This window comes from Nomascus leucogenys, chromosome 4 (assembly GCF_006542625.1).
Source record: "Nomascus leucogenys isolate Asia chromosome 4, Asia_NLE_v1, whole genome shotgun sequence".
In the NCBI taxonomy this organism is placed as follows: domain Eukaryota; kingdom Metazoa; phylum Chordata; class Mammalia; order Primates; family Hylobatidae; genus Nomascus; species Nomascus leucogenys.
In genome coordinates this window covers 85,014,681-85,040,068 of record NC_044384.1, presented here as the reverse complement: position 1 = coordinate 85,040,068, position 25,388 = coordinate 85,014,681, and the positions used below count along the sequence as shown (strand labels likewise).

At 55.9% G+C, this 25,388-nt stretch overlaps 1 protein-coding gene across 2 annotated transcripts in view; it reads right to left on the bottom strand.

Moving 5' to 3' along the window:
• Positions 1–862: 862 nt before the first annotated feature.
• FRMD8 (FERM domain containing 8) overlaps positions 863–25,388 on the bottom strand; it is a 28,101-nt gene continuing 3,575 nt past the window's right edge. The window contains exons 4-11 of one of the 2 annotated variants that reach the window (XM_030811191.1): positions 21,884–21,985; positions 21,459–21,517; positions 21,133–21,299; positions 18,251–18,472; positions 15,457–15,580; positions 14,471–14,614; positions 10,311–10,515; positions 863–3,158 (exon numbers count right to left, since the gene is read on the bottom strand). In XM_030811191.1, the coding sequence (XP_030667051.1) occupies positions 3,040–3,158; positions 10,311–10,515; positions 14,471–14,614; positions 15,457–15,580; positions 18,251–18,472; positions 21,133–21,299; positions 21,459–21,517; positions 21,884–21,985 (1,142 nt within the window). In that variant the 3' untranslated portion in view covers positions 863–3,039. The remainder of the gene's footprint in view (positions 3,159–10,310; positions 10,516–14,470; positions 14,615–15,456; positions 15,581–18,250; positions 18,473–21,132; positions 21,300–21,458; positions 21,518–21,883; positions 21,986–25,388) is intronic. The other variant, XM_030811192.1, reaches the window with a different exon arrangement.

The following is a 25,388-nucleotide window of genomic DNA, read 5'->3' as shown; positions in this document are numbered from 1 at the left end:
GTGGTGTGAACACAGCTCACTGTATCCTCGACCTCCTGGGCCCAGGCGATCCTCTAGTCTCAGCTTCCCAAGCAGCTGGGCACGACAGGCTTGTGCCACCATGCCTGGCTAATTTTTTTTTTTGTAGTGATGGGGTTTCGCCATGTTGCCCAGGCTAGGCTCAAATGACCCTCCCACCTTGGCCTCCCAAAGTGCTGGGATTACAGTAGCAAGCCACTGTGCCTGGCCTGGGTACTGTTATTCCCACGAAAGGTCACAGGTGCCCATGGTCAGGGCATTGTGCTGCCTTGCCAGGCAAAGACGATCACACAGAGGACAAGGTGCCACTCACTGTCATGGACACCCAAGGAGACGGCCCTGTTCCCAGGACTACGCTGCCACAGGGACAGGTGGCTTACTCCTCCCATCTCTGGAAGCATTGTGAACCCCAATCCCCCAGTGGCACTCATCCTGCAGGCCCAGGTCCTGGGTGGCTGCCGCAGGGCTCAGAGTCCTCCAGGGGGTCTGCTACTGTCCCTTCCCTCCCAGGTAGGTGTTGACAGCAGGATCTGTGGGAAACAAACAGCCTCCTGCCAGGCCTGGAGCATGAGGTGCCCTCAGGAAGGGCATGAGCATCTGCAGTTACCCACCTTGGTCCCCACAGGAACCCCAGATCCCCTCCTGGGCAACCTGGGGCTGGGAGTACTACAAGCCGCCAAGATGAGACAGCTTCACTCGGGTGCTCCGTGGGCATCAACCTGGCCGGCCTGAGGGCTGCACACCTCGACGCACGTTTCATGAAAACCAAATATGCAGCCTGTAATCAACTCCTGGACTGTCACGGACACACCCTCATTATTTCATATCATGAGCCGCCCCAGAGTTTGTTAGAAACTGATTTTATTAATAAGTCACATGATACAAAAGAATGAGAACATTCAAAGAATGAGTAAAATACTGCTTTGTCCCAAAGGACAAGCAGAAAATGTTAAGGCACAATGGATGCTCAGAAAACCTAAGAAGCTGAAGGGAAAACACATCATCTGTGTACTCAGACACACACACTCCAACCCATCACACGGACACAACCCTTGTCCGCCCATCAGAGAAGAATTCACCTGGAATCAGCTGGGGGCGGTGGCTCACGCCTATAATCCCAACACTTTGGGAGGTTGAGGCGGGTGGATCATGAGGTCAGGAGTTCAAGACCAGCCTGACCAACATGGTGAAACCATCTCTACTAAAAATACAAAAATCAGCAGGGCATGGTGGCACGCACCTGTAATCCCAGCTACTCAGGAGGCTGAGGCAGGAGAATCACTTGAGGCAGAGGTTGCAGTGAGCCAAAATGCGCCACTGCACTCCTGCCTGGGCGACAAGCAAGACTCCGTCTCAAAAAAAAATAAAAAAATAAAAAAACATAAAATCCCCTGGAATCAAAGCAGCAGGGACAACCTGCGCTGGAGCCACCAGAACAGGCGGGCGGGCAGCTCGGTGAGACCCAGCAACTCCGGGATGGGAGACAAGAACTGGCAGCTGACATGACCCTGTGGCCAGGACATTCCAAAAGAGTGGAGGCCCTTCCAGGCCTCTTCTTTCTGCCTATTAACAAATAAAGTCCATGCTGCCAGAAGGCAAGCCACCTCAAAACGCCTGGCACATCCACAAGCTACCAAAGGGAGGAGAGTGAACGGGCTTTGATACTTGGATAGAGGCCCCAGCTTCCTCTCCCACGGTTTTCCACCGGGAACAGAAGACAAAGCCAAGCCCTGTGCTGCCACAGGAAGTCCCAGGAAGCACCTGTGAGACCCGCACACCCACCTCGGAGGGTCCCAGGGCTGGGAAAGCCCTCCTCTCAGGGGCTCAGCTCATCTGGACAAGACAGAGCCCCTGCTCCCCGGAGGGCAAACTGGGACCAGAGAAGCCAAGCACCCACATCAGTCACCTTTCCAAGTGTCCTCGAGAAAGAAGAGACTGTCCCGTGTGGCCCAGGCTTTTCCGGGCATGCACCAGCCCCCAGAGGAATCCATGGTGCCGCCTGGGAAGGAACGCGCAGCAGAGGTTACCCAGGGCATTTCCTGGCGTTGCCCTGGCACAACTCAGATGAACAAAGACCAAACTAAAACCTGAAGACCCAGACACGGGGAGGAGAGGGCAGGTCCAGTCAGTCCCCTAGGGGAGCTGCTTGGGCTCCAGGGAGTGCCCACCAGGGGATTTTTCAGGAGTTTTTCACAGACTGTGAGTGTGGGTCTGGAGGCCAGGTGGTCCACAGGACAGCCACCTCCCAGCAGTGACATCACCAAAGGCTACCAGAAAGGCATGCTCTTTCTGGTGTCTTGTGCCTGCAAAGGAGACCAGACCAAGGGGCACAGGACCCCAGGTAGGACCCTGCCTGGCTCCCTCCATTCCTGAATCAACCAGGGAGGTGTGGTGGGGGCCCTCACTGTGTTTCTGTCCCGGTTCAATCCAGGGAGGTCCCTCCCATCCTCCTCAGAGTGGTGGCCCAGCCTGGCATTGGGGGGTGGAACACCAGCAGGAGGAAGGCGGGAAACTGGTCATCCAAGTCCAGGGGGTGGAGCACTAGCAGGAGGAAGGCGGGGACTGGTCACCCACGTCCAGGGAAGAGGCCAAAGGCACACATTGGACCTTCAGGTACCAAAATTCAATCCTTGGTCCTCTGCCACTGGAGCTGCCACTGGACACTTCAGAACAGGGGACACTGCCCACCTTGAGGTGGGCACAAAGGCATGTTTCCAAGTGAGGGGGGCAGCTGCAGCTTGATCCGATGGTCCTGAGATAGCAGCAGGGCCCAGCGTCCAGGGGAAGTGGGGGAAGGGAGGGCAGGCTGCAGAGGGGCCCTGCGGGAGGCCCTGGTCAGCTTTGCACAGCCCGGGCATGGCCCCGGGCCCAGAAGTCACTTCTCCGTGGTCTGAGAAATCTGCTGATGCAGCCCTCCCTATGTGGTGACCCATGAGACTGTTGCAGCCGGCCCCTGCCCCTCAGGAGGACAGTGCCGAGCCAGGGCCCCCAGTTGCCCTTCTCCTGCCGGGTGCAGCGTCCTCAGCCCTGCTCCAGGCTGTCGCCAGACTGCACCACGGTGTAGCTCCCCTGGCCCAAGGACAGCTGCCGGCTGAAGAAAGACGTGGTGCGCTTCGGCTTCACTCGCCTGATCCCCTTGCCTGCGAGGGAATGGGAGGGCACACTGAGCAGAGGCGCTGCCATTGTGTGAGGGGGCTCAGGCCCAGGAAGCCAGGTTCTGGCTCCAGCGCTACAGCTCCTTCCAGAGCCTGGTCAGACTGAGCTCCCCTCATCCGAGCCTCAGCCCCCCTCAGCATGCTACGGTATACCCTGGGCAGCACTCCCTAACACTGCCAACCTAAGGTCATCACAAACAAGGAGGGTCCTTCATAGCCAAGAGAAGCCTGGGGAGACTCGACAACTAAATGCAGTGTGGGGTCCTGGTGGGATCCTGGCATAGAGGGACGTCTGGAAAACACTATGGAAACGTGACTAAGGTAGGCACTTTGGCTAACAGCAATACCGGGTCATTAATTACAACAAAAGTATCATATTGCTGTAAGATGTTAGTTTTTGTGTTTTTTTGAGACGGAGTCTCGCTCTGTCGCCCAGGCTGGAGTGCAATGGCGCAATCTCGGCTCACTGCAAGCTCCGCCTCCCGGGTTGACGCCATTCTCCTGCTTCAGCCTCCCGAGTAGCTGGGACTACAGGCGCCCGCAGGCCTGGCTAATTTTTTATATTTTTAGTAGAGACGGGGTTTCACCATGTTAGCCAGGATGGTCTCGAACTCCTGACCTTGTGGTTCGCCCGCCTCGGCCTCCCAAAGTGCTGGGATTACGGGCGTGAGCCACTGCACCCGGCCTTTTGTTTTGAGACGGAATCTTGCTCTGTCGCCCAGGCTGCAGTGCAATGGCACAATCTTGGCTCACTGTAACCTCCGCCTTCCAGGTTCAAGTGATTCTCCTGCCTCAGACTCCCGAGTAGCTGGGACTACAGGTGCACGCCACCACGCACGCTAATTTTTGTATTTTTAGTAGAGACAGGGTTTCACCATGCTGGCCAGGGTGGTCTCGATCTCTTGACCTTATGATCCACCCACCTTGGCCTCCCAAAGTGCTGGGATTACATGCGTGGGCCACTATGCCTCGCTAATTTTTGTATTTTTGGTAGAGACGGGGTTTCACCATATTGGCCAGGCTAGTCTCAAACTCCTGACCTCGTGATCTACCTGCCTTGGCCTCCCAAAGTGCTGGGATTACAGGTGTGAGCCACCATGTCCCGCCTTTGTGGCTTTTTTTTTTTTTTGAGACAGGCTGTGTTGCTCAGGCTGGAGTGCAGTGTTACAATCATGGCTCACTGCAGCCTTACCTCCTAAGCCCAAGTGATCCTCCCACTTCAGCATCCCCAGTAGCTGGGACTACAGGTGTGAGCCATGGCTAATGTTTTTTTAGTTTGTGTAGAGACCCGTCTTGAGCAAGACCCGATTGCCCAGGCTGGTCTCAAACTCCTGGGCTCAGGTGAGCCTCCTGCCTCTGTCTCCCAAAGTACTGAGATTACAGGTGTGAGCCACTGTGCCTGGCCAAGACGTTAATACATTTTTTTTTTTTTTTTTTTTTTGCGGCAGGGTCTCACTCTGTCACCCAGGCTGGACTGCAGTGTTGTGATCATAACTCACTGAAGCCTTAACCCTCTGGGCTCAGGTGATCCTCCCATCTCAGCCTCCCAACTAGCTGGGACTTCAGGCATGAGCCATCATGCCCTGCTCATCTTTTAAATAGAGATGGGGTCTTGCTATGTTGTGCAGGCTGCTCTTGGACTCCTGGACTCAAGCAATCTGCCTGCCTCGGCCTCCCAAAGTGTTGGGATTACAGCCATCTCACCTGGCCAAGTTGTTAATTTTAAAAAGTCAAGCAACAGAAGAAAAATGAGCAAAAGAAATCATCAGTAATTCATGAAGGAAATCTAAATATGATCAAGCACATAAAAATTTGCAATCGGCCGGGCGCAGTGGCTCATGCCTGTAATCCTCGCACTTCGGGAGGCCAAGGCGGGCGGATCACCTGAGGTCAGGAGTTCGAGACCAGCCTGGCCAACATGGCGAAACCCCGTCTCTACTAAAAGTACAAAAATCAGTCGGGCATAGTGGTGGGCGCCTGCAATCCCAGCTACTTGCGAGGCTGAGGCAGGGAGTATCACTTGAACCCAGGAGGCGGAGGCTGCAGTGAGCCGAGATCATGCCATTGCACTCCAGTCTGGGTGACAGAGCTAGACTGTCTCAAAAAAAAAAAAAAATTTCCAATCTCATTGTGTTCAAACACCAGCCCAGACAAGTTCCCTTTGGCTCAGAATGACTACACCCATTGTGGGTGAGGGCATGGGAGGCAGACACCATCTTTTCTGCTGGGGAGGATACACCTGGGCACAACTTCTCTGGAATGTGGCAGGTATGAAAAGCCTCTTCAAAATCAGCATATCGGCCAGGCAGGGTGCTCACATCTGTAATCCCAGCACTTTGGGAGGCTAAGGTGGGAGGATCATTTGATCCCAGGAGTTTGAGACCAGCCTGGGCAACATAGTAATATGCTGTCTTGACAAAGAATTTAAAAATTAGCTGGGAATGGTGGCTCATGACTGTAGTCCCACCTACTCAGGAGACTGCAGAAGGAGGATTGCTTGAGCACAGGAGGTCGAGGCTGCAGTGAGCCTTGACTAGGCCATTGCACTCCAGCCTGGGCACTAGAGTGAAACCCTGTTTAAAAAAAAAAATCTGGCCGGGCACGGTGGCTCACGCCTGTAATCCCAGCACTTTGGGAGGCCGAGGCGGGCAGATCACAAGGTCAGGAGATCGAGACCATCCTGGCCAACACGGTGAAACTCCGTCTCTACTAAAAATACAAAAATTAGCCGAGCGTGGTGGCGGGCGCCTGTAATCCCAGCTACTCAGGAGGCTGAGGCAGGAGAATCGCTTGAACCTGGGAGTCGGAGGTTGCAGTGAGCCAAGATCGCCACTGCACTCCAACTTGGCAACAGAACGAGACTCCGTCTCAAAAAAAAAAAAAAAAAAATCTGCACACTTTTACATGAGCAAGGCCATTTCTAAGAATGTATCCTGAGGAAACATTTCAGATTCGAAGGAAGGACCTTGCTGTAGGTGTGCTGTTTAGAAGAGCTGAACGCTGAAAACTGTAATGCCCACAAGCAGAGGGCTGGGTCAAAATGAGCGTGCTAAAACCATGCCAAGGAATGTCACACAGTGGTCCAAATTACATTGTAGAAAAAGTTTGCTTTTTCTGATTATAAAACTTATCCTAGGGCCAGGCATGGTGGCTCACACCTGTAATCCCAGCACTTTGGGAGGCCAAGGCGGGCGGATCACCTGAGGTTGGGAGTTCAAGACCAGCCTGACCAACATGGAGAAACCCAGCCTCTACTAACAATATAAAATTAGCTGGGCGTGTGGTGCATGCCTGTAATCCCAGATACTTGGAAGACTGAGGCAGGAGAATCGCTTGAACCTGGGAGGTGAAGGTTGCGGTGAGCCGAGATCACGCCACTGTACTCCAGCCTGGGCAACAAGAGTGAAACTCCGTCTCCAAAAAAAAAAAGAAAAAGAAAAAACAATTATTCTAAAAACTACAAGACTATAAAAATGACATGTTCATTGTAAAAGATTTACATACTCCAATAAGTACAAATAAAAAGTCAAAGCTACGGCCACTGACGGCCACAGCTGGGCCCGCCCTCCTCATGGGCATGGCTGCGCACATGCTGTCCTGTTACTCATTTCCTTTTTTTTTTTTGAGACAGAGTTTCGCTCTGTCACCCAGGCTGGAGTGCAGTGGCGCGATCTCGGCTCACTGCAAGCTCCGCCTCCCAGGTTCACGCCATTCTCTCGAGTAGCTGGGACTACAGGTGCCCGCCTTATTTTTAGTAGAGAGAGGGTTTCTTTTCTTTTTTTTTTTTTTTTTTTGTGATGGAGTCTCGCTCTGTCACCCAGGCTGGAGTGCAGTGGCGCAATCTCGGCTCACTGCAAGCTCCGCCTCCCGGGTTCACGCCATTCTCCTGCCTCAGCCTCTCCGAGTAGCTGGGACTACAGGCGCCCGCCACCACGCCCAGCCAATTTTTTTGTATTTTTAGTAGAGACAGGGTTTCACCGTGGTCTCGGTCTCCTGACCTCGTGATCTGCCCGCTTCGGCCTCCCAAAGTGCTGGGATTACAAGCGTGAGCCACCGCGCCTGGCTAGAGACAGGGTTTCACCATGTTAGCCAGGATGGTCTTGATCTCCTGACCTCGTGATCCGCCCGCCTCAGCCTCCCAAAGTGCTGGGATTACAGGTGTGAGCCACCGCGCCCAGCCTACTCATTTCTTTTTTTTTTTTTTTTTTTGAAACGGAGTCTCGCTCTGTTGCCCAGGCTGGAGTGCAGTGGCGCAATCTCGGCTCACTGCAAGCTCCGCCTCCCGGGTTCACGCCATTCTCCTGCCTCAGCCTCTCTGAGTAGCTGGGACTACAGGTGCCCGCCACCACGCCTGGCTAATTTTTTGTATTTTTAGTAGAGACGGGGTTTCACTGTGGTCTCAATCTCCTGACCTCGTGATCCGCCCGCCTCGGCCTCCCAAAGTGCTGGGATTACAAGCGTGAGCCACCGCGCCTGGCCTGTATTTTTTTTTTTTAAGTAAAGACAGGGTTTCACCGTGTTAGTCAGGATGGTCTCAATCTCCTGACCTCATGATCTGCCCGCCTCAGCCTCCCAAAGTGCTGGGATTACAGGTGTGAGCCACCATGCCCGGCCATTTCTTTTTACTGAGTATTCGTTTGTGAACATCTTGCCATGTAAAATGTAGATCTTTGGCTGCGTGTGGTGGCTCACACTGTAATCCCAGCACTTTGCTAGTCCAAGGTGAGCAGATCACTTGAGGTCAGGAGTTTGAGACCAGCCTGGCCAACATGGCAAAACTCCGTCTCTACTAAAAATACAAAACTTAGCTGGGCGTGGTAGCTCACCCCTGTAATCCCAGCTACTCAGGAGGCTGAGGCAGGAAAATTGCTTGAACCCAGGGTGTGGAGGTTGCAGTCAGCCAAGATCACGCCATTGCACTCCAGCCTGGGTGACAGAACGAGACTCCATCTCAAAATAAATAAATAAATAATAAATAAATGTAGATCTTTGTTACTGCATTAAAAAACTTTTTATCATGGGATAACTCTAGATTTCTAGGAAAGCTGTAAAGGTGTAGAGAGTTCCAGAATACCACCACAACTTCTCCCAATGACAGCATGTTCTGTCACCACATCAAAGCTAAGGAATGAACACTGACACAGTATCTGTTAACTAAAATAGTTTTGGACTTCAATAGTTTTTCCACAAATGTTCTCTGTTCCAGGATCTGATACAAGATGCATTTAGGGTATTCCTTTATATTATTTATTTATTTATTTGAGACGGAGTTTCATTCTTGTTGCCCAGGCTGGAGTGCAGTGGCATAATCTTGGCTTACCTCAACCTCTGCCTCCTGGGTTCAAGCGATTCTCCTGCTTTCAGCCTCCCAAGTAGCTGGGACTGCAGGCGACCACCACCACGCCCAGCTAATTTTGTATTTTTAGTAGAGATGAGGTTTCTCCATGTTGGTCAGGCTGGTCTCGAACTCCCGACCTCAGGTGATCCTCCCGCCTTGGCCTTCCAAAGTGCTAGGATTACAGGCGTGAGCCACTGCGCCCAGCCAGGATATTCCTTTTTAAAAATAAGGTCTTGGGCTGGGCATGGTGTTTCACGCCTGTAATCCCAGCACTTTGTGAGACCAAGGCAGGTAGATCACAAGGTCAGGAGATTGAGACCATCCTGGCTAACACGGTGAAACCCCATCTCTACTAAAAACACAAAAAATTAGGGTCGGGCGCAGTGGCTCACGCCTGTAATCCCAGCACTTTGGGAGGTCAAGGCGGGCGGACCACAAGGTCAGGAGATCGAGACCATCCTGGCTAACACGGTAAAACCCCGTCTCTACTAAAAATACGAAAAAGTAGCCAGGCGTGGTGGTGGGCGCCTGTAGTCCCAGCTACTCAGGAGGCTGAGGCAGGAGAATGGCGTGAACCCGGGAGGTGGAGCTTGCAGTGAGCCGAGATCGCGCCCACTGCACTCCAGCCTGGACGACAGAGCGAGACTCCGTCTCAAAAAAAAAAAAAAAAAAAATTTAGCTGGGTGTGGTGGCACACACCTGTAGTCCCAGCTACTCAGGAGGTTGAAGCAGGAGAATCACTAGAACCCTAGAACTGGGGAGGCAGAAGTTGCAGTGAGCCGAGATCACGCCACTGCACTCCAGCCTGGGCAACAGAGCGAGACTCTGTCTCAAAAGTAAATAAATAAATTAATTAATTAAAAAAATTATATATATATACGGTCTCATTGTTGTCACCCAGGCTGGAGTACAATGGTGCAATCGTAGCTCACTGCAAACCTCCAACTCCTGCTCTCAGAGATACTCCTGCCTCATCAGCCTCCCAAGAAGGTGAGACTACAGGCATATACCACCGTGCTCAGCTAAGTTTATTTTGTACAGACAGGGTCTCACCTCTGTTGTCCAGGCTGGTCTTGAACTCCTGGGCTCAAGCGATCCTCTTTGTCTTGGCCTCCCAAAGTACTGGGATTACAGGTGTGAGACACTGCGCCCGGCCTGGGTATTTTTACCAGCTGCACTGAACACCCCAGGATGTGGTCACAGCAGTGATTTACCCAACACTTTAATTATTTATTTATTTATTTTTGAGACGGAGTCTTACTGTCTCCCAGGCGGGAGTGCAATATGCAATCTCAGCTCACTGCAACCTCTGCCTCCCGGGTTCAAGCATTTTTCCTGCTTCAGCCTCCCGAGTAGCTGGAATTACAGGCGCCCGCCACACACCTCGCTAATTTTTTTGTATTTTTAGTGGAGACAGGGTTTCACCATGTTGGCCAGCCTGGTCTTGAACTCCTGACCTCAGGTGATCCTCCCGCCTCAGCCTCCCAAAGTGCTGGGATTACAGGAGTGAGCCACCGTGCCCCACCTACCCAACACTTTAATAACAGATGTTGAGTAGTTTCCCGGATCACATCCTGGACAATGCAGCAGAACACGTCTGTGACGCAGCACTGAGAAGGGATAGGAAAGGCACTATGGCCAAGGCCCGGGCTCGCCCTGCTCACAGCTGGGTCCTGAGATGGAGGCCAGCTCACACTGGGTCTGGAGCTGCTCTGCAATGCCCTGTCCTCAGGAACTCCCCCTGGCGTGTGCATGTGTATGTGTGTTTGTGTGTGCATGTGCACAGAAGGGCTGCTCACCGTCCTCCACGTAGTCAATAGTGGAGAGATGCTGGATCCGGCTGGACACCACACTGCCCTGCCTCCGCAGCTTGGGGCGCTGAGCAGGAGCCGGCGAGGAGCTGGGGTCCGAGGGCGAGCCAGTCGCACTGTCCTGGGGGCCTGCAGGCTCCACCGCCTGGCTCAGTTCGATGCAGTACTCAATGAGGCTGCTCATCAGTTCAGCCTGGGGAGGAGGGGGCAGCGTGAGGCCTGGCCAGGCCCCTCTTCCATGCCTGTTGCTGAGCCTGAAATGAGCTCTGCTCTCTGGTTGGGGAAGCAGGGGAGGGGACATACATCACTCAGGAGGGAGGCAGTGGGGAGGCAGGGGAGGTGTCCCACTTGGGTGACTATGAAGGTGAGTCCTGGTGGATGAGGAGGGGTCCCCAGATCTGGGAGTTTGGGTGGGAAAGAAAGAACATTCTAGTCAGAAGGCACAGCCCAGGAAGGCTGACTCCATGGGCAGAAGCAGGTGGGGAGGGAGGAGGTAGGGAGCCCAGCTGCTGCAGAGTATGAAGAGTGGGGAAGCAGGGCAGGGAGGCGGGTGGTGCTGGCTGGGAGGGAAAACCTGCAGCCAGGAGGAAGGGGCGCGATGTCACCGGGGCAGGGGCGGGCGGCTCCCCGCCAGCACATTCTTCAAAAGTGACTCCTACTCAACACGTGTGAAGCATGAGGCACACTGACAGAAAAGATGCAGTAGCCAGGTGCCAGCGGGCACAGCTGGGCACCAAGGACAGGGCCCTCAGGGGTCTGAGGGAGTCGCAGACAGAGGGTATCGAGGGTGGCGCCCCTTAGTCAGGACACAGGTATTTCCTGAGTGCCTCCCACGTGCCAGGCACTGCTGCAGGGCTGGGATAAGGTGAGGCCAAGTAGACAGGAATGGCCACCTGTGCTCCTGACTGGTGGGGCTGGGTCAGATGCTGGGAGTGGCCCTACGGAGACTGGCCTGGCTCCTGCCTCTCCACAGGGCAGCTACAATCCCTCTGGGTGGGGAGGGGGGGCACTGCTGCTCGGCCCAGAAGACAGAGCAGAGGCCTGGTGGGCTCTCCACGCTCCCTGTCCTCAGCTCAGTCCACCCACACTCCTCTCCTCACTGAGTGGACTCCACCAGCCAAAGGGCAGTGGGCCGGCGAGGGGACGGCAGCCGGTGGGGACAGAGTCCTGAGCTGCAACCACAACTGGGAAGCCTACTAAGTTCCCTAGAACAAAAACTCCTGCACAGCAACATGCCTCTGAGGCTCAGGGAGCCTGCCGTTCAAATGCAGCCGAAAGAGGAAGCTCCGCTGAACATCCGTCCAAGATAAAACTCAGCAAGCCAGGGTCAGAAAGGAACTTCCTCAACCTGATGAAGCGCATCTCTGAAGAAGCCACAGCGAAATCCCACTTATTCAGTGAAAGACAATGTTGTCTCTCAGGCCGGATGCGTCAGGGACGCCTGCGCACACCTATCCATCCTACACTGGGGGTCAGAAGCGCTGTCAGGCAAGGCAAGCAAGAGGCACACAGATTGGAAAGTGAGACCCAGCTGTCCCCACTCACAGACCACACGACTGTCCACGTAGAAAGTCCCAGGCCAGGCCGGGTGCCGTGGCTCACGCCTGTAATCCCAGCACTTTGGGAGGCCGAGGCGGGTGGATCACCTGAGGTCAGGAGTTTGAGACCAGCCTGGCCAACATGGTGAAAACCCATCTCTACTAAAAATACAAAAATTAGCTGGGCATGGTGGCAGGCTCCTGTAATCCCAGCTACTCAAGAGGCCGAGGTGAGAGAATTGCTTGAACCTAGGAGGCGAAGGTTGCAGTGAGCTGGGATCGCGCCATTGCACTCCAGCCTGAGCGACAGAGCGAGACTCAGTCTCAAAACAAAAACAGCAAACAAACAAACAAAAGTCCCAGGCAGACACAGGGGCTCATGCCTGTAATCCCAGCACTTTGGGAGGCCAAGGTGGGAGAATCACTTGAGCCCAGGAGTTCAAGATTAGCCTGGGCAACACAGTGAGACCTTGTCTCTACAAATATAATAAAATAAAGTTAGCCTGGCATGGTGGTGCACACCTGTGGCTTGGGATGATAGCTTGAGCCCAGAGGTCGAGGATGCAGTGAGCTATGATTGCACCACTGCACCCCAGTCTGGGTGACAGAGCAAGAGTGTTTAAAAAAAAAAAAAAAAAAAAATTATATTTCTATATAAGGAAATGATCAATTGGAAATTGAAATTAAAAACAGTGCCATTTACAGTAGCACCAAAAGAAAAAAAAATAAATGGATAAATCTAACAAAAGATGCAGAAGCTTTGTATGCTGAAAACTATAAAATGTTAATGAAATAAATCAGAGACAAATAAATGGAGATACAGAAATAAATGGACTGGAAGACTTAAGAGGTCAATTACCTCCAAAGCAATCAATGCAATCTCAATAAAAATCCTAGGCAGCCTTTTTTTGGGGGGTGGATGGGGAGCGTGCTACAAATCAACAAGCTGATTCTAAAACTTCTATGGAAACCATTTTAAAAAGAACAAAGTTCTGGACATCAGACTACCTGATTTCAAGACTTATTATAAAGGTTCAAAAATCAATATACAGTGTGATTCTTAGTGAAAGACACACATAGATCAGTGGTTTAGAAGAGGGAATCCAGAAGCAGACCCACACACGCACAGCCAACTGATTTTCAACAAAGATGTCAGGGCAATTTAATGTCTTTTTTTCTTTTCTTTTTTTTTTTTTTGAGACAGAGTCTCACTCTGTTGCCTAGGCTGGAGTGCAGTGGCACCATCTTGGCTCACCACAATCTCTGCCTCCCTGGTTCAAGTGATTCTCGTGCCTCAGTCTCCCAAGTAGTAGCTGGGATTACGGGCATGTGCCACCACACCTGGCCAATTTTTTGTATTTTTCGTAGAGATGGGGGTTTTGCCTTGTTGGCCAGGCTGGTCTTGAGCTGCGGGCCTAAAGAGATCCACCCACCTTGGCTTCCCAAAGTGCTGGGATTACAGGCGTGATCCACCATGCCCAGCCAATTCAATGTCTTTTCAACAAACAACACCGAAACAATTGAGAATCTGTAAACACGAACATTAACATTGACCTGTATATCACACCTGATGTAAAATATCGACTTTGGGATGGCTGGGAGGCTTAAATTTATACAACTTCTACAAGAAAACGTGAGAATATCTTTGTGGTCTTGGGTTAGGCAAAATTTCTTAGGAAACAAAGCATAAACCAGTCTTCGTCTCAAAAAAAAAAAAAAAGAAAGAAAATTGTGAACTTTGAACATAAAGGTGAGAATATCTTGGAGTTCAAAGCCATGAGGCAGGCAGAGGAGTGCCCTCGAGGGGGGCCAGGAAAATGGGGAGCAGCAAGGGAAGCTGGGGGAGGAGGTGGCTGGTGGGGGCAGAAAGAAGCTTTTAGGAGCATGTGGTTTAAGCTGAGAAGGGGAAGGGGGCCCTCCTGTGGCAAAGCAGAGGCCGATGGGGCTAGAAGCAGCCCCCAGCGTGGGAGGTGCAGGGGTGGGGTCTGGCTGCGAAGGGAGGGGTGAAGGTGGGGAAGGGCACCAAAAGGAAGCCGGAGAGGTGTGGGATGAAGGATCCAGAGAGACCCGAGATGAAAGGAGAAAAGGGTGGGAACAGTCCTGAAAGGGCCCTGTGGCAGGGACGGGCCTCTGATGTGACCCAAGTGGGAAAGGAAGGGGCAGGGGAGGAAGGCTGGGGTAGAAGAGGTGCTCAGTGCTGAGTAAAACACGCTGAATAGGGAAAATCAAACACAGGCTTGGAGAGGCCCAACGCTTCCACGCCCACCGCAGGCGACTGTGAATAGGGTCACAACAGCACTGGTACTGGGGACAGGAGGGGAGGGTGCAGGTTGATCTCAAAGCACTCGGCTAGCCCTCAACAAACAGCTGCCCGAACCCCACAGCTGCCACCACCACCGGCGTGGAGTCTGCAGACCAGGCCTCCTGACCTCCCAGGGTGGCTCCGCGTCAGCAGGAGTCAAGGCACCCCTTGTGCCCAGGCCGCTTTCATCCTCAGGCCCAAGGGAGCTTCTCACCTCCTTCCCCGCCAGCCTGGTGCCTCTAATTGTCTGGGACCTGGGGCACCTGGGCCCAGCCTCCCGACCCGTGTGCAGGCACCACCCGCACTACCTGCTTGGAGTAGATCTTGAGGAGCTTGTTGACAGGTGTGCCCTCGCTGTCCCCGTCGAACTCCAGCCACAGGATGGGCTCCTCCTCCTCGGGGGAGGTGTGGTCCCACGACAGCTCCTGGAAGCGCAGGCCCAGCAGGACGTGCTGGCCAGCAGGAGACACAGAGCCAGGCTTGACCCCTGGGCAGAGGTCTGCTCCCCACCCCATCCCACTCAGACACCACCAGGAGGGGACACCTGGCCAGGGCGTGTGCCTCTCCAAGGCTGGGTCTACATTTGTTCATGTGTTTCTCTAAGGAGAGAGCCTCAGCTTTCATCAGAGCCTCCCGGGGGCTGCAGTCCAGGGAGGCTGAGATCCCCTCTCCCACAACAGTCCCACCAGCGGGCCAAGCCCCTGACAGCTGGGGAGGCACGTGGGGAAGGAGGCGGATGGGGAAGTGGAGTCTCTTCTGTGAGGTCGGGGGTGGCATCTAGCATGAGGCTGAGCTGGGCCCTGCCTCCCAGGACACAGATGGCAGCAGGGGCTGGGGTCCCTCTTCTGGGACAACCAGAGGCCAAAACTCTTCTGCTGGTTTAGGAGCAAATTTCCGCCCAGGGACAGGTAATCTGCCCCACGGGGCTGGCTGCTGATGCGGCTCTCTACCCAGGGCTGGCCGCCAAACGCAGGGAGAAGAGGACATGGTCAGCCCAAGAGGGCTCCCGTCGCGGGGTCTTCTGGAGCACCAGGCCCTGCTGCCCTCCCTCCACTCAGGAGTGGAAGTCCCAGCTGCGGCCTCCCCTGCCCCGGCCACACCACAGCCTAGCATGTTGGGCAAGAGGACCCAGGATCACCCTCAGGGGCTACAAGGACATCCCAGGGAGGCAGGGTCCCTCCCAAATAGTCCACCCACCTTGCCCCCAGGCTGCCAAAGGCCCAGAGGAACCAGGAAGACCTGAGTCAGGAGCCCCCTCCCATCCTCTCCACCCTGGAGGAGCTGGGAGCAGTACCTTCTCTCTGCTGTCGATGACGTGCACGCCTTCCAGACTGATGGCCACAGAAACTGGCTTGCGCCCACCCCGGTGCAAAAAGCCTTGGGCCGGCTTGTCAACCTCACCGTGGAAGAAGGCACACCTGGGGAGGGGACTGGGGTCAGGCTCTGGCCAGCACCAGAAATGCTGAGGGAGGCTGCTCAAGGCCCCAACCTGGGCCCTGAGAAACTTCTGCTGTTTGGATGACTGAAACCTGCCCCAGGGAAGGGAGAAACGGAGGTGGGATGAAGGGGAGGCATTGTAGGGGAGGCAGCATCTGAGCTGGCAGTGTGCGACTGGAGGGAGAAGGGCCTGATGGCACAGAGAAGGGTGGGCGCTGCAGGCGGAGGGAAGCATGTGGCCCCAGGTGTGGACCAAAGCCAGTCATGTGGGCTTGGCACTTGGTCTGGGGGTCAGGGCTGCTGACCGCTGTCCGGGCGGAGACCTTTCAGCAGCAGGGACCTGCTGGGAAGCATGAGGAGGCGAGGGGAGTGGTTCCAGGGCTCAAAACTGAAAAGAGGCTGGGCGTGGTGGCTCACGCCTGTAATCTCAGCACTTTGGGAGGCTGAGGCAGGCAGATCATGAGGTCAGGAGATCGAGACCATCCTGGCTAACACAGTGAAACCCCGTCTCTATTAAAAATACAAAAAAAATTAGCCGGGTGTGGTGACGGACACCTGTAGTCTCAGCTACTCGGGAGGCTGAGGCAGGAGAATGGCGTGAACCCGGGAGGCAGAGCTCACAGTGAGCCAAGATCACGCCACTGCACTCCAGCCTGGGCAACAAAGCGAGACTCCATCTCAAAAAAAAAGAAAAACACTGAGAAGAGCTGCCACCTGTCCCTCCTGCAGCCTCGCCTTCTCCCATCCCTTGGGCTCACCCTTGCCCACACCACCCACTGAGCCAGAGCCCAAGTTAAACCCCGCTCTCTCCATGCTACGGGATGGGGCTGGAAACCAGCACGGGCCACCTTGAATTCCTGGGGCTATCCCACTCCAGCCTCCTCTAGCAGACTTCTGTCCCCCAAGCTCAGCTGATGGCAAGCCATCTGATTTCACTGAGGAAACCGAAGCAGCCAGGAGAGGGCCACCTGCCGGTCAGCACACGTGGGCTGTCACCTCCCCCTCAAAACCACTACAAGACCCATTTCTTGACCCCATTTTACAGCAGAGTTGTGACAGCCGGCCACACTCGCTGTCTCTATCCCTGCTCACGATCGCCCACCAGACTGGAGCCCACATCCATCACCAGCTGCCGGGAGGACAAATGGGACATGCGCTAGGAGCTGCTGCGGGTAGAGCCCTCCTGCCTTGCTGGGGGGCCCAGAGCCCCTCCTCACCTGGCCCACACTTGCCTCCCAGCATCTCTCCAGGCTTCAGGTGCCATCCATATGCATAGGATTTGCCAAATACGAGCTCCAGTTCAGACTGCGCTAGACACCAGATGCCCACTCAAAGTCACCAGTGGGGCATCTAACAAGCGTCTCAAAGTCAACATGTCCAAAGCAAGCTCCCAGCCAGGCACGGTAGCTCATGCCTATGATCCCAGTGCTGCGGGAGGCTGAGGTGGGAGCATCACTTGACCCCAGGGTTCCAGACCAGCCTGGCCAACAGGCAAAACCCTGTCTCTAAAAAAATACAAAAATTAGGCCAGGCGTGGTGGCTCCCAGCACTTTGGGAAGCCAAGGCAGGCATATCACCTGAGGTGAGGAGTTCGAGATCAGCCTGGCCAACATGGTGAAACCCCATCTCTACTAAAAATACAAAAATTAGCTGGGCATGGTGGTGCATGCCTGTAGTCCCAGCTATTTGGGAGGCTAAGGCAGGAGAATCGCTTGAACCCGGGAGGCAGAGGTTGCAGTGAGACGAGATCATGGTATTGCACTCCAGCCTGGCAACAAGAGCGATACTCCATCTCAAAAAAAAAAAAAAAATTAGCCGGGCATGGTGCTGCACACCTGTGGTCCCAGCAACTCAGGAGGCTTGCTTGAGCCCAGGAGGTCGAGCCTGCAGTGAGCTATGATTGTGCCACTGCACTCCAACCTGAGTGACAGAGCAACACCCTGTCTCAAAACAAAAACAAAAAACCAAATTCCTAAACTTTCCCTGACGGCTCCACAGCGCCGCCCCCAGCTCAGCAGATGACAACGCCATCTGCCAGGGGCTTAGGCCAGTCCTCTCTGCCTCTTCTCCTTCGCTTCATCCACTGCACATCCATCTGGCAAATCCTGTCACTCTGCCCTCAGAACGTCCTGCATCTGACCATCTCACCTGTTCTGACCACAAGGCCCAAGCCACACCCCACCCTCTGGTCTCCTGGCTGCCGCCTGTGCCCAATGACAGGCTCTCCTCAACCTCTGTGTTCTCGTCTCTCTCCACTAGAACATCAGCTTCACCAGGCAGGGGCACGGTGTCTCTGGCTCAGAGGGACCTCCAGTGCCCAGGGAGCGTGCGTGCAGTAGGTACACAGAGCTGTTTGTTAGACACCAACTGCGTGACAGAGACAGCTGGCTGAAGGCGAGGTCGGCCAGGCCAGTGACCAGGTGACTGTGCCAGGTAGGAGAGGACCCATCCAAGGTGTCCCAGCCCGACAGGAGGAAGGGGAGGACAGGTGCCCAGCTTGGAACGGTGGGGCCTGAGGTGCTCGTGACAAGACACCATTTCATGGGAACACAGCTCAGCTGGAGCAGAGGTGGGCTCACTGGCAGCTGTGCTAGCAAAGCCCAAGGTCAGCCTGCGGAGGGGGTGGGGGACCGCGGGGCTGTGTCTCTTACCCATAGAAGGGCAGCTCGTGGCACTTGAGGAGGTAGGCGTGGTAGTGGGTGCCCAGGGCGGCCTCGCACCCGCTGTCACTGCTGACCTCCTGCACCTGGCGGTAGGCGTTCAGCAGGCCCTGCTCGCCCAGCCCGGCCCTGGCCCCACGGCCCCGGAGGGCAGCAAAGAGACCCTGGCTCCGCTTACAGAGGTGGGCAGGGAGGAAGGAGTCCAGCTTCTCCCTGTGGAGGAAGGAAGACGGGTGCTAGCGGCCCAACCAGAGGCGCCAGACTCATGGGGGAGGGCGGGGGAAGCACAGCTGCCTGGAGGAAGCAGACACACATCTACTTCCAAGTCAGAGACTGGGTAAGGAGCCCACGAGGGGAGACCCAGGCACCAGACAGAGGGGTTTCAGTTCTTGGCCCCTCTCCGAAGGGCAGACTCCAGGGCCAGCCTGTCTGCCTCTGCCGTGAGCAGCTGTACAGCTGGTAAGAGGCACCTCCTGTCCTGCGCCTGCTTCCTCTGCAGGGTGGGGATGGTGACACCCCCACCTGTCCCGGGTGGGCTCTCCCGGCCCTAAAACCTGACAAGCTCTCCAAGTGCAGGCCAAGGACTGTGATGCGGCTCCCTATGAGGCCCACCTGGGCTGTCCCTCTGCCTGTCTGACCCGGGGTCACCATCTGAAGCCAAAGGCTCATCCTGCGGCTCCAGATGGCTGCATCTCCCGCCAGGAACAGGAACCCGGGCCCCACCTTCCTGCACTTCCCACCAGTCCTGCCTTAGCCGGCAGCCTCTGCATTGCAGCCCCATGTGCACCAAGGGCTCCCATGGGGCCTGGTCCTGTCTCCCAACCCTTCCTGCCTCCTGCCTGGTTGGCTACCATGTACCCACCCAGGAAACTCATAGGAGCCAAAGGGACAGACACAGGGAATCACCAGGCCCCTCTTCACCCCCAGAAGGGAAGGAACCCACCACCCTGAGCACCCGCAGTGTGCCCGGCACTGCAGAGGTCCCCGACCCCCACCTGCAAGGGCACACAGACACACAGGGCAGCCAGGCGAGTGAAGGAGGCCCAGGAGGTGGGCCCAGGTCTGCAGCTCACAGCAGAGGTGAGAGGCTGAGGGAAGGTCTGGAGGCCGAGCAGAGAGCCCCCACCTGCCTAGAATCAGACTGCAGCAGGAGGGTTTCAGAGCAACATCTGTGTCACCAAGTCAGGACCGTTGGGATTTCTGAACTGGTGGAACTTTTATAACCAAAACTGGTGCAGGGGTTTTAATGCCTCAATGCTTTGTTCTGCCAGATAAAAACATGAAAACGCCAACCTACAACTAGCACAGGCTCACAAAAGAAAGGGGATCTCCCACGCCCCACACGAAGCAGGAGAGGCCCTGGCATAACTGCAGTTAGTTCCGCACCTTAGGCAGCGGGTACGCTGTGGGCTGTGGACCGGCCATCAGATAAGCTGCAGTTGGAGCGCTCAGTCCTTTTTTTTCTTTTTTGAGATGGAGTTTTGCTCTTGTTGCCCAGGCTGGAGTGCAATGGCACGATCTCGGCTCACTGCAACCTCCAACTCCTAAGTTCAAGCAATTCTCCTGCCTCAGCCTCCCGAGTAGCTGGGATTACGGGCATGCACCACCATGCCTGGCTAATTTTGTATTTTTAGTAGAGACGGGGTTTCTCCATGTTGAGGCTGGTCTTGAACTCCTGACCTCAGGTGATCTGCGCGCCTCAGCCTCCCAAAGTGTTGGGATTACAGGCATGAGCCACCACAGCCGGCTTTTTTTTTTTTTTTTTTTTGAGACGGAGTCTTGCTCTGTCGCCCAGGCTGGAGTGCAGTGGCGCAATCTCGGCTCACTGCAAGCTCCGCGTCCCAGGTTCACGCCATTCTCCTGCCTCAGCCTCTCCGAGTGGCTGGGACTACAGGCACCCGCCACCGCACCCGGCTAATTTTTTTGTATTTTTAGTAGAGACGGGGTTTCACCGTGGTCTCGATCTCCTGACCTCGTGATCCGCCCGCCTCGGCCTCCCGAAGCGCTGGGATTACAAGCGTGAGCCACCGCGCCCGGCCTTTTTTTTTTTTTTTAAGACAGAGTCTCACTCCGTCACCCAGACTGGAGTGTGGGGACACGCCCTTGGCTCACTGCAACCTCCACCTCCCAGGTTCAAGTGATTCTCCTGCCTCAGCCTCCCGAACAGCTGGGATTACAGGTGTGCGCCACCGCACCCGGCTACTTATTGTGTTTTTAGTAGAGATGGGGTTTCACCATGTTGGCCAGGCTGGTCTCATACTCCTGACCTTAAGCGATTTGCCTGCCTTGGCCTCCCAAAGTGTTGAGATTACAGGCGTGAGCCACCACACGGCCCCTTCACTGGAATTATTTCTAAACCTCGGGATAATCCTCCGTGGAGACCAGAGACTGGCCTGGGCTTTGGCAGGGCAGACTCAATCCTCGCCACCCAAGGCCCTGCTAATTTACACAGCAGAGAACTCGGCTCCTGGAGAGGGCTGGGAGGTGGACAGCCAGCTTGCCGACCGCCTGGTGAACATCCCAGGAGTCTGAAACTAAGCTGGCCTGTTACTGCTGACAAAGGATCAGTATCTGGGTGGTCTCTGGCTGTGACTCCAAAAGCCCAGCTCCTCTGACCCTGGCCGGCAGGAGGCAGGGCTCCAGATTCTTCTCCCAGACTTCACTTCACCTGAGGCTCCAGCCCAGGGCAGGTGAGGAAAAGGAGGCTGAGGGGCGGAGCAACTGCCTAGGGCCAGAGTGAGCCTGCGGGGTTGAGGCCTCCTGACTCCAGGACCCTGCCCCCACCTTGCGAAACTGAAGACTGCTTATAAGTTCAATTCCAAGGACAAACTCCCCCACCCAGCGCCCCCGCCTCAAGTCACACAGGCCCTCACCTCAGGTCGCAGGCTGCCGGCCGGCCGGGCTGGTAGGGCCCGAGCTGCACGCGGCACACCAGGGCGCCCAGAGCCTCGCAGTCCTCCACGTCGCACGGGTACCGTGCAGCCAGCACGTTGCCCTTGGCCTCCTCATAGAGCAGCCGCAAGACCTCCTCATCGCGGATCTGCAGGCGGGTGTGGCAGGGACAGCCGCTCAGCTGGGCTGGGGCAGGGAGAGCTGCTTAGCTGGGCTGGGGCAAGGTACGAATGTCCAGGGGTCTAGGGACAGGGAGGCTGGGCACGAGGGGCAGGGCCTGGTGGGGCCACCAGGGCTCCTGCCTCACCTGGAGCTCCCGCCGCTTTGGGAAGAACACGTTCCTTCGGAACTGCAGGAAAGGCTCATCTGGGGAGAGAGGCTGGGTCACTGCCGGGCATCACCACTCTGCTTAACCCTCCCCTCTCCCGACTGGCCCAGGCCCTGGCCTCCAACCTCACCCACCAGGGCTGAGAAAACCAGAGGGCCGTGCAGCGGGTGGAGTGCGCAGCTCATCCCAACGTGCCCCGGCAGCTCCCAGCCCACCCCCAACTGGGGCTTCTCTCAGGGACCCCTTCCTCCCCTGCCAGGGGTGGCTGACAGAGCCTGGGGGTGATGCAGGCCCTGCCCCTCAGCCAGGGCAGCTCCTTGCCGGCAGGGCCCTGGATGGGCTGGGAGCCAGAGCTGTAGACTCAGGTGGTCCCGAGGCAAGGACAGACAGGCAGCAGCACTGACCCATGGCCACGTCGTCGTCCGGGGCACTGGTGAAGCGCAGCAGCAGCTCCGGCCACTGGCGTCCCAGCTTGTAGGGCTGATGCTTGGGTTTCAGCTGCACCTCTGCAGGACGAGATGGGGAGCGGCCCATGCAGCCTCCAGCTAGTCCAGCGGCTGCCCTCCCACCTATCACACTGCATAGCATGACGACAGTCGCAACCAACAGTAACTCAGCAGGTGCCAAGGGTCCAGAGCCATTTACTCTGCAATAACCCTATCCCCCATTTCACCTATAGAGCAAATAAGCCTCAGAGAGGTCAAGTTCCTTGTCCACAGTCACACAGCAAGCGACGGGGGTCTGGCTCCAGGCAGAGCCAGCCACTAACTGTTCACTGCAGCCCCAGGGCAAGCTGAAGCTGGAGGCTTGGCCGATGGAAGGTGCTGGGGCACAAAGGAACCCTCAGTGCCATCAGGAAGCAGAACCGGAAATTGGCAACTGGGGCCCAGAGGCCCGAGGGGCTGCCTTGCCCTCCCACTGCCAGAGCCTGGGCCTCCCCATTGTCACTCCCCACCTCCGACACCTCCGAGGAGCTCCAGCTGACCTTCCATCCTGCAAGCTCTGCACCTCTGTGGCCCACATGCAACCCAGCTCCTGCCTGGCCCTCCCACCTTATCTCCTCTCTCACTGCCTCTCCCGCTCTGCTCCTGCCACCTTGGCCTTCTTAAATCTCCTTAAATCATCCCCAGCTTGCTTGTGCCAGGGCCTCTGCGCTTGCTGTTCTTCTTTTCCTGGACTCCTTTTTCCCAGATCCTCCCATGGCTGGCTGATTCAGGTCTAAGTTCAAGGGCCACCTTCCCTGGACCCCTAACTATGGCAGCCCTTCCTCAAAATTTTCCATCACCCTGATGGCGCCACATCTGTTTGCCTTCACAGGCTGATCACTACCTGACATTCCTCGCTGCTGCCACCCACAGGGGCTGCAGACTTGTCCGTCGCTGTATCCCTGGGGCGCAGTGACCTCACCAGGGGTTGGCAGAAAGACCAAGTGCAGCAGTCCAGCCCCTCAAACTCCAGGCTGCCCCATGCCACCACTGCTCTGGACCCAGGACTCAATGCCTCAATCCAGGAGGGACAAAGGCTTTCAGCTCACACACCAGCGCCCACCAAAAAACAGTGGCCACCAGGGTCTCTGCCTTTGAAGGTGTGAGGCCACTTCCAAGTTCATCCAGAGATGTATGGGGATGTCTGTCACCGGGGTGCAGGAGCCAGCGCTTGCTCCAAGCTTCCCGAGCCCTGCCTGATCCACATCTCCCTGCTCTACCCTTCCGCAGTCCCCACTGATGGCCGATCGCCCCTCCTGCTGGCCTGAGGCCAGGGGTCCTTGTCTCTGCTCTTTGGGCCATCTGGGCCTTCCACCTGGAAGAGCAGCCACAGCCTCCAAATGGGCCCCCTTGCCCACAGCCCTTCCACCCACCCCTGCATCCAGCCTCTGCAGCCCTTTCTCGTCCCAACATTTCCGGTCCAGATTTCCCAGAAGCTCCACAGCCCTCCTTTACAACCTAGACCCTGGGCCCCACCCATCTGTCACCACCTCCAGTAGGGAAACACAATTTACTCCCAATAGTCGCCTCCCCACTCCCTCCAGAAAGGGCTCCATCAACTCCCCTCACTTGGCTACTGAGCCCCTCATGGAGTCCTCATGCTCTTTCTGTCTGGGAACTGAAAAGGCTGGAGGACATGGAGATCACCCACTTCACAGGGGTGAAACTGAAGCTCGGGAAGGCACAGTGCCTGAGGCCACATGGGGCTACTGGCTAAACCAGAAACAAAGCTCTGCTTCCTAAATCCCCCTTCACCATACTTTAGGCTCTAAAATTCCAATGGTGGCCGGGCGCAGTGGTTCATGTCTGTAATCCCAGCACTTTGGGAGGCTGAGGCGGGTGGATCACTTGAGGTCAGAAGTTCGAGACCAGCCTGGTCAACGTGGGAAAACCCCATCTCTACTAAAAATACAAAAATTAGCCGGGCGTGGTGTTGCTTGCTTGTAATCCCAGCTACTCGGGAGGCTGAGGCAGAAGAATCGCTTGAACCCAGGAGGCGGAGGTTGCAGTGAGCCGGGATTGCACCACTGCACTCCAACCTGGGTAACAGAGTGAGACTCTGTCTCAAAAAAATAAAAAATAAATAAAATAAAGTTAAATTAAGTTCCACCAGGGTCTTCCCTCCTGTATTCCCAGCATCTAGAATACCACGTGGCCTGAGAGAGGCTTTGCACGTCCTTGTGGAACAAGCACAGTAACTGACAAGATGGGGCCTAGGGACACCCTGGAGACAAGGATGTCCTTCCTGCTGCCTACAGCGCAGCCCTGACCAGCCTTAACCCCAAGCCCCAGCAGCTCAAAAGACTCCTTCCTGTCTTCAGAAATCCCGCAGTCCCAGACACTTCCAGATGGGGCCTTCCTGCCTGGAGGCTGTTATCCAAATGGGACAGAAGGTCCCTGGAGCCCTGTTCCCTGCAGAGTGACAATGGCATTGATAAGGCTAAGCCCTGCCGAAACATCCGGCATGAAGGGCAGCTCCAGAAGACAGTGCCCCTCCCTGCCCTTGCAGGGCACTCACGGCCCTGGGGCATCTGTCACTGGTTCACCCCATCAGGGGTGCAGGGGCCAGGGGAAAAGGGTTCTAGGGGGCCCAAGTCACAGCTGAAGTGGCTTTTCAGCCTCCCTGAACCCAGCCTGGGAACAGAGTGGGTGCTGACTTTGTGCTGGGGTCTTCTGCCACCATCCTCCTGTGTGGGCCGGGCAACAAAGCAGCCCATTCACGGCCTCCGGCCGTGGGAGAGCCAGAATGTGATGAGGAGGGAGTGGAGATGGAGGAGGTGAGAGGAGGAGGCAGGCTGCCCAGCAGGCTCTGGGAGCTTCCCGAGGCAGGGCAGGGGCCAACCCATGCAGAACTGTACCCCCAGCTTTCAGACACAAACCAACGGGCCCACAGTCCTGACTCGAGGACCGGAGGTGAAGGAGAGGTGACTGGGCTGGGCATGAGGTGGCCGAGGAGCCGGGGCAGCAGGAAGAGGGTGGGCGAGAACCTCCCAGCAGCAGCTGAGCAGGAAGCTCCTACTGGCAGCGGAGAGGGGGTGGAGAGAAGGATGAGGGTGGGGAGCAGGGGTGCCGAATGTTCCCTCTCCCCCAACCAGCAGCCTCAGGAGAAGACATAACTGCTGGGGGCCCCTTGGGCCTAACCCAGGCTGTCCTACACACTCCCTCAATGGGACTGGTCACCCCCTTCTTGCCTGCATTCCTCTACAACAAAGGGAATGTGTAAGCTAAGAAAACTCGCCCGGCCCATGGCACCAATTTACTAAACAACATGGGGCAGCCTCTCCCTTGGCCCCCTCCTGTGCGAACCAGCAGGCTCAGAGACCCTGTTCATTGAGGGACCCCAGGCTGAAGGTCTAGAAAGCCACCGCCCCCAAGTCCCTCCATCTTGCAATCTCAGCTTGAAAGGGCAGGATGTGGGTGGTCA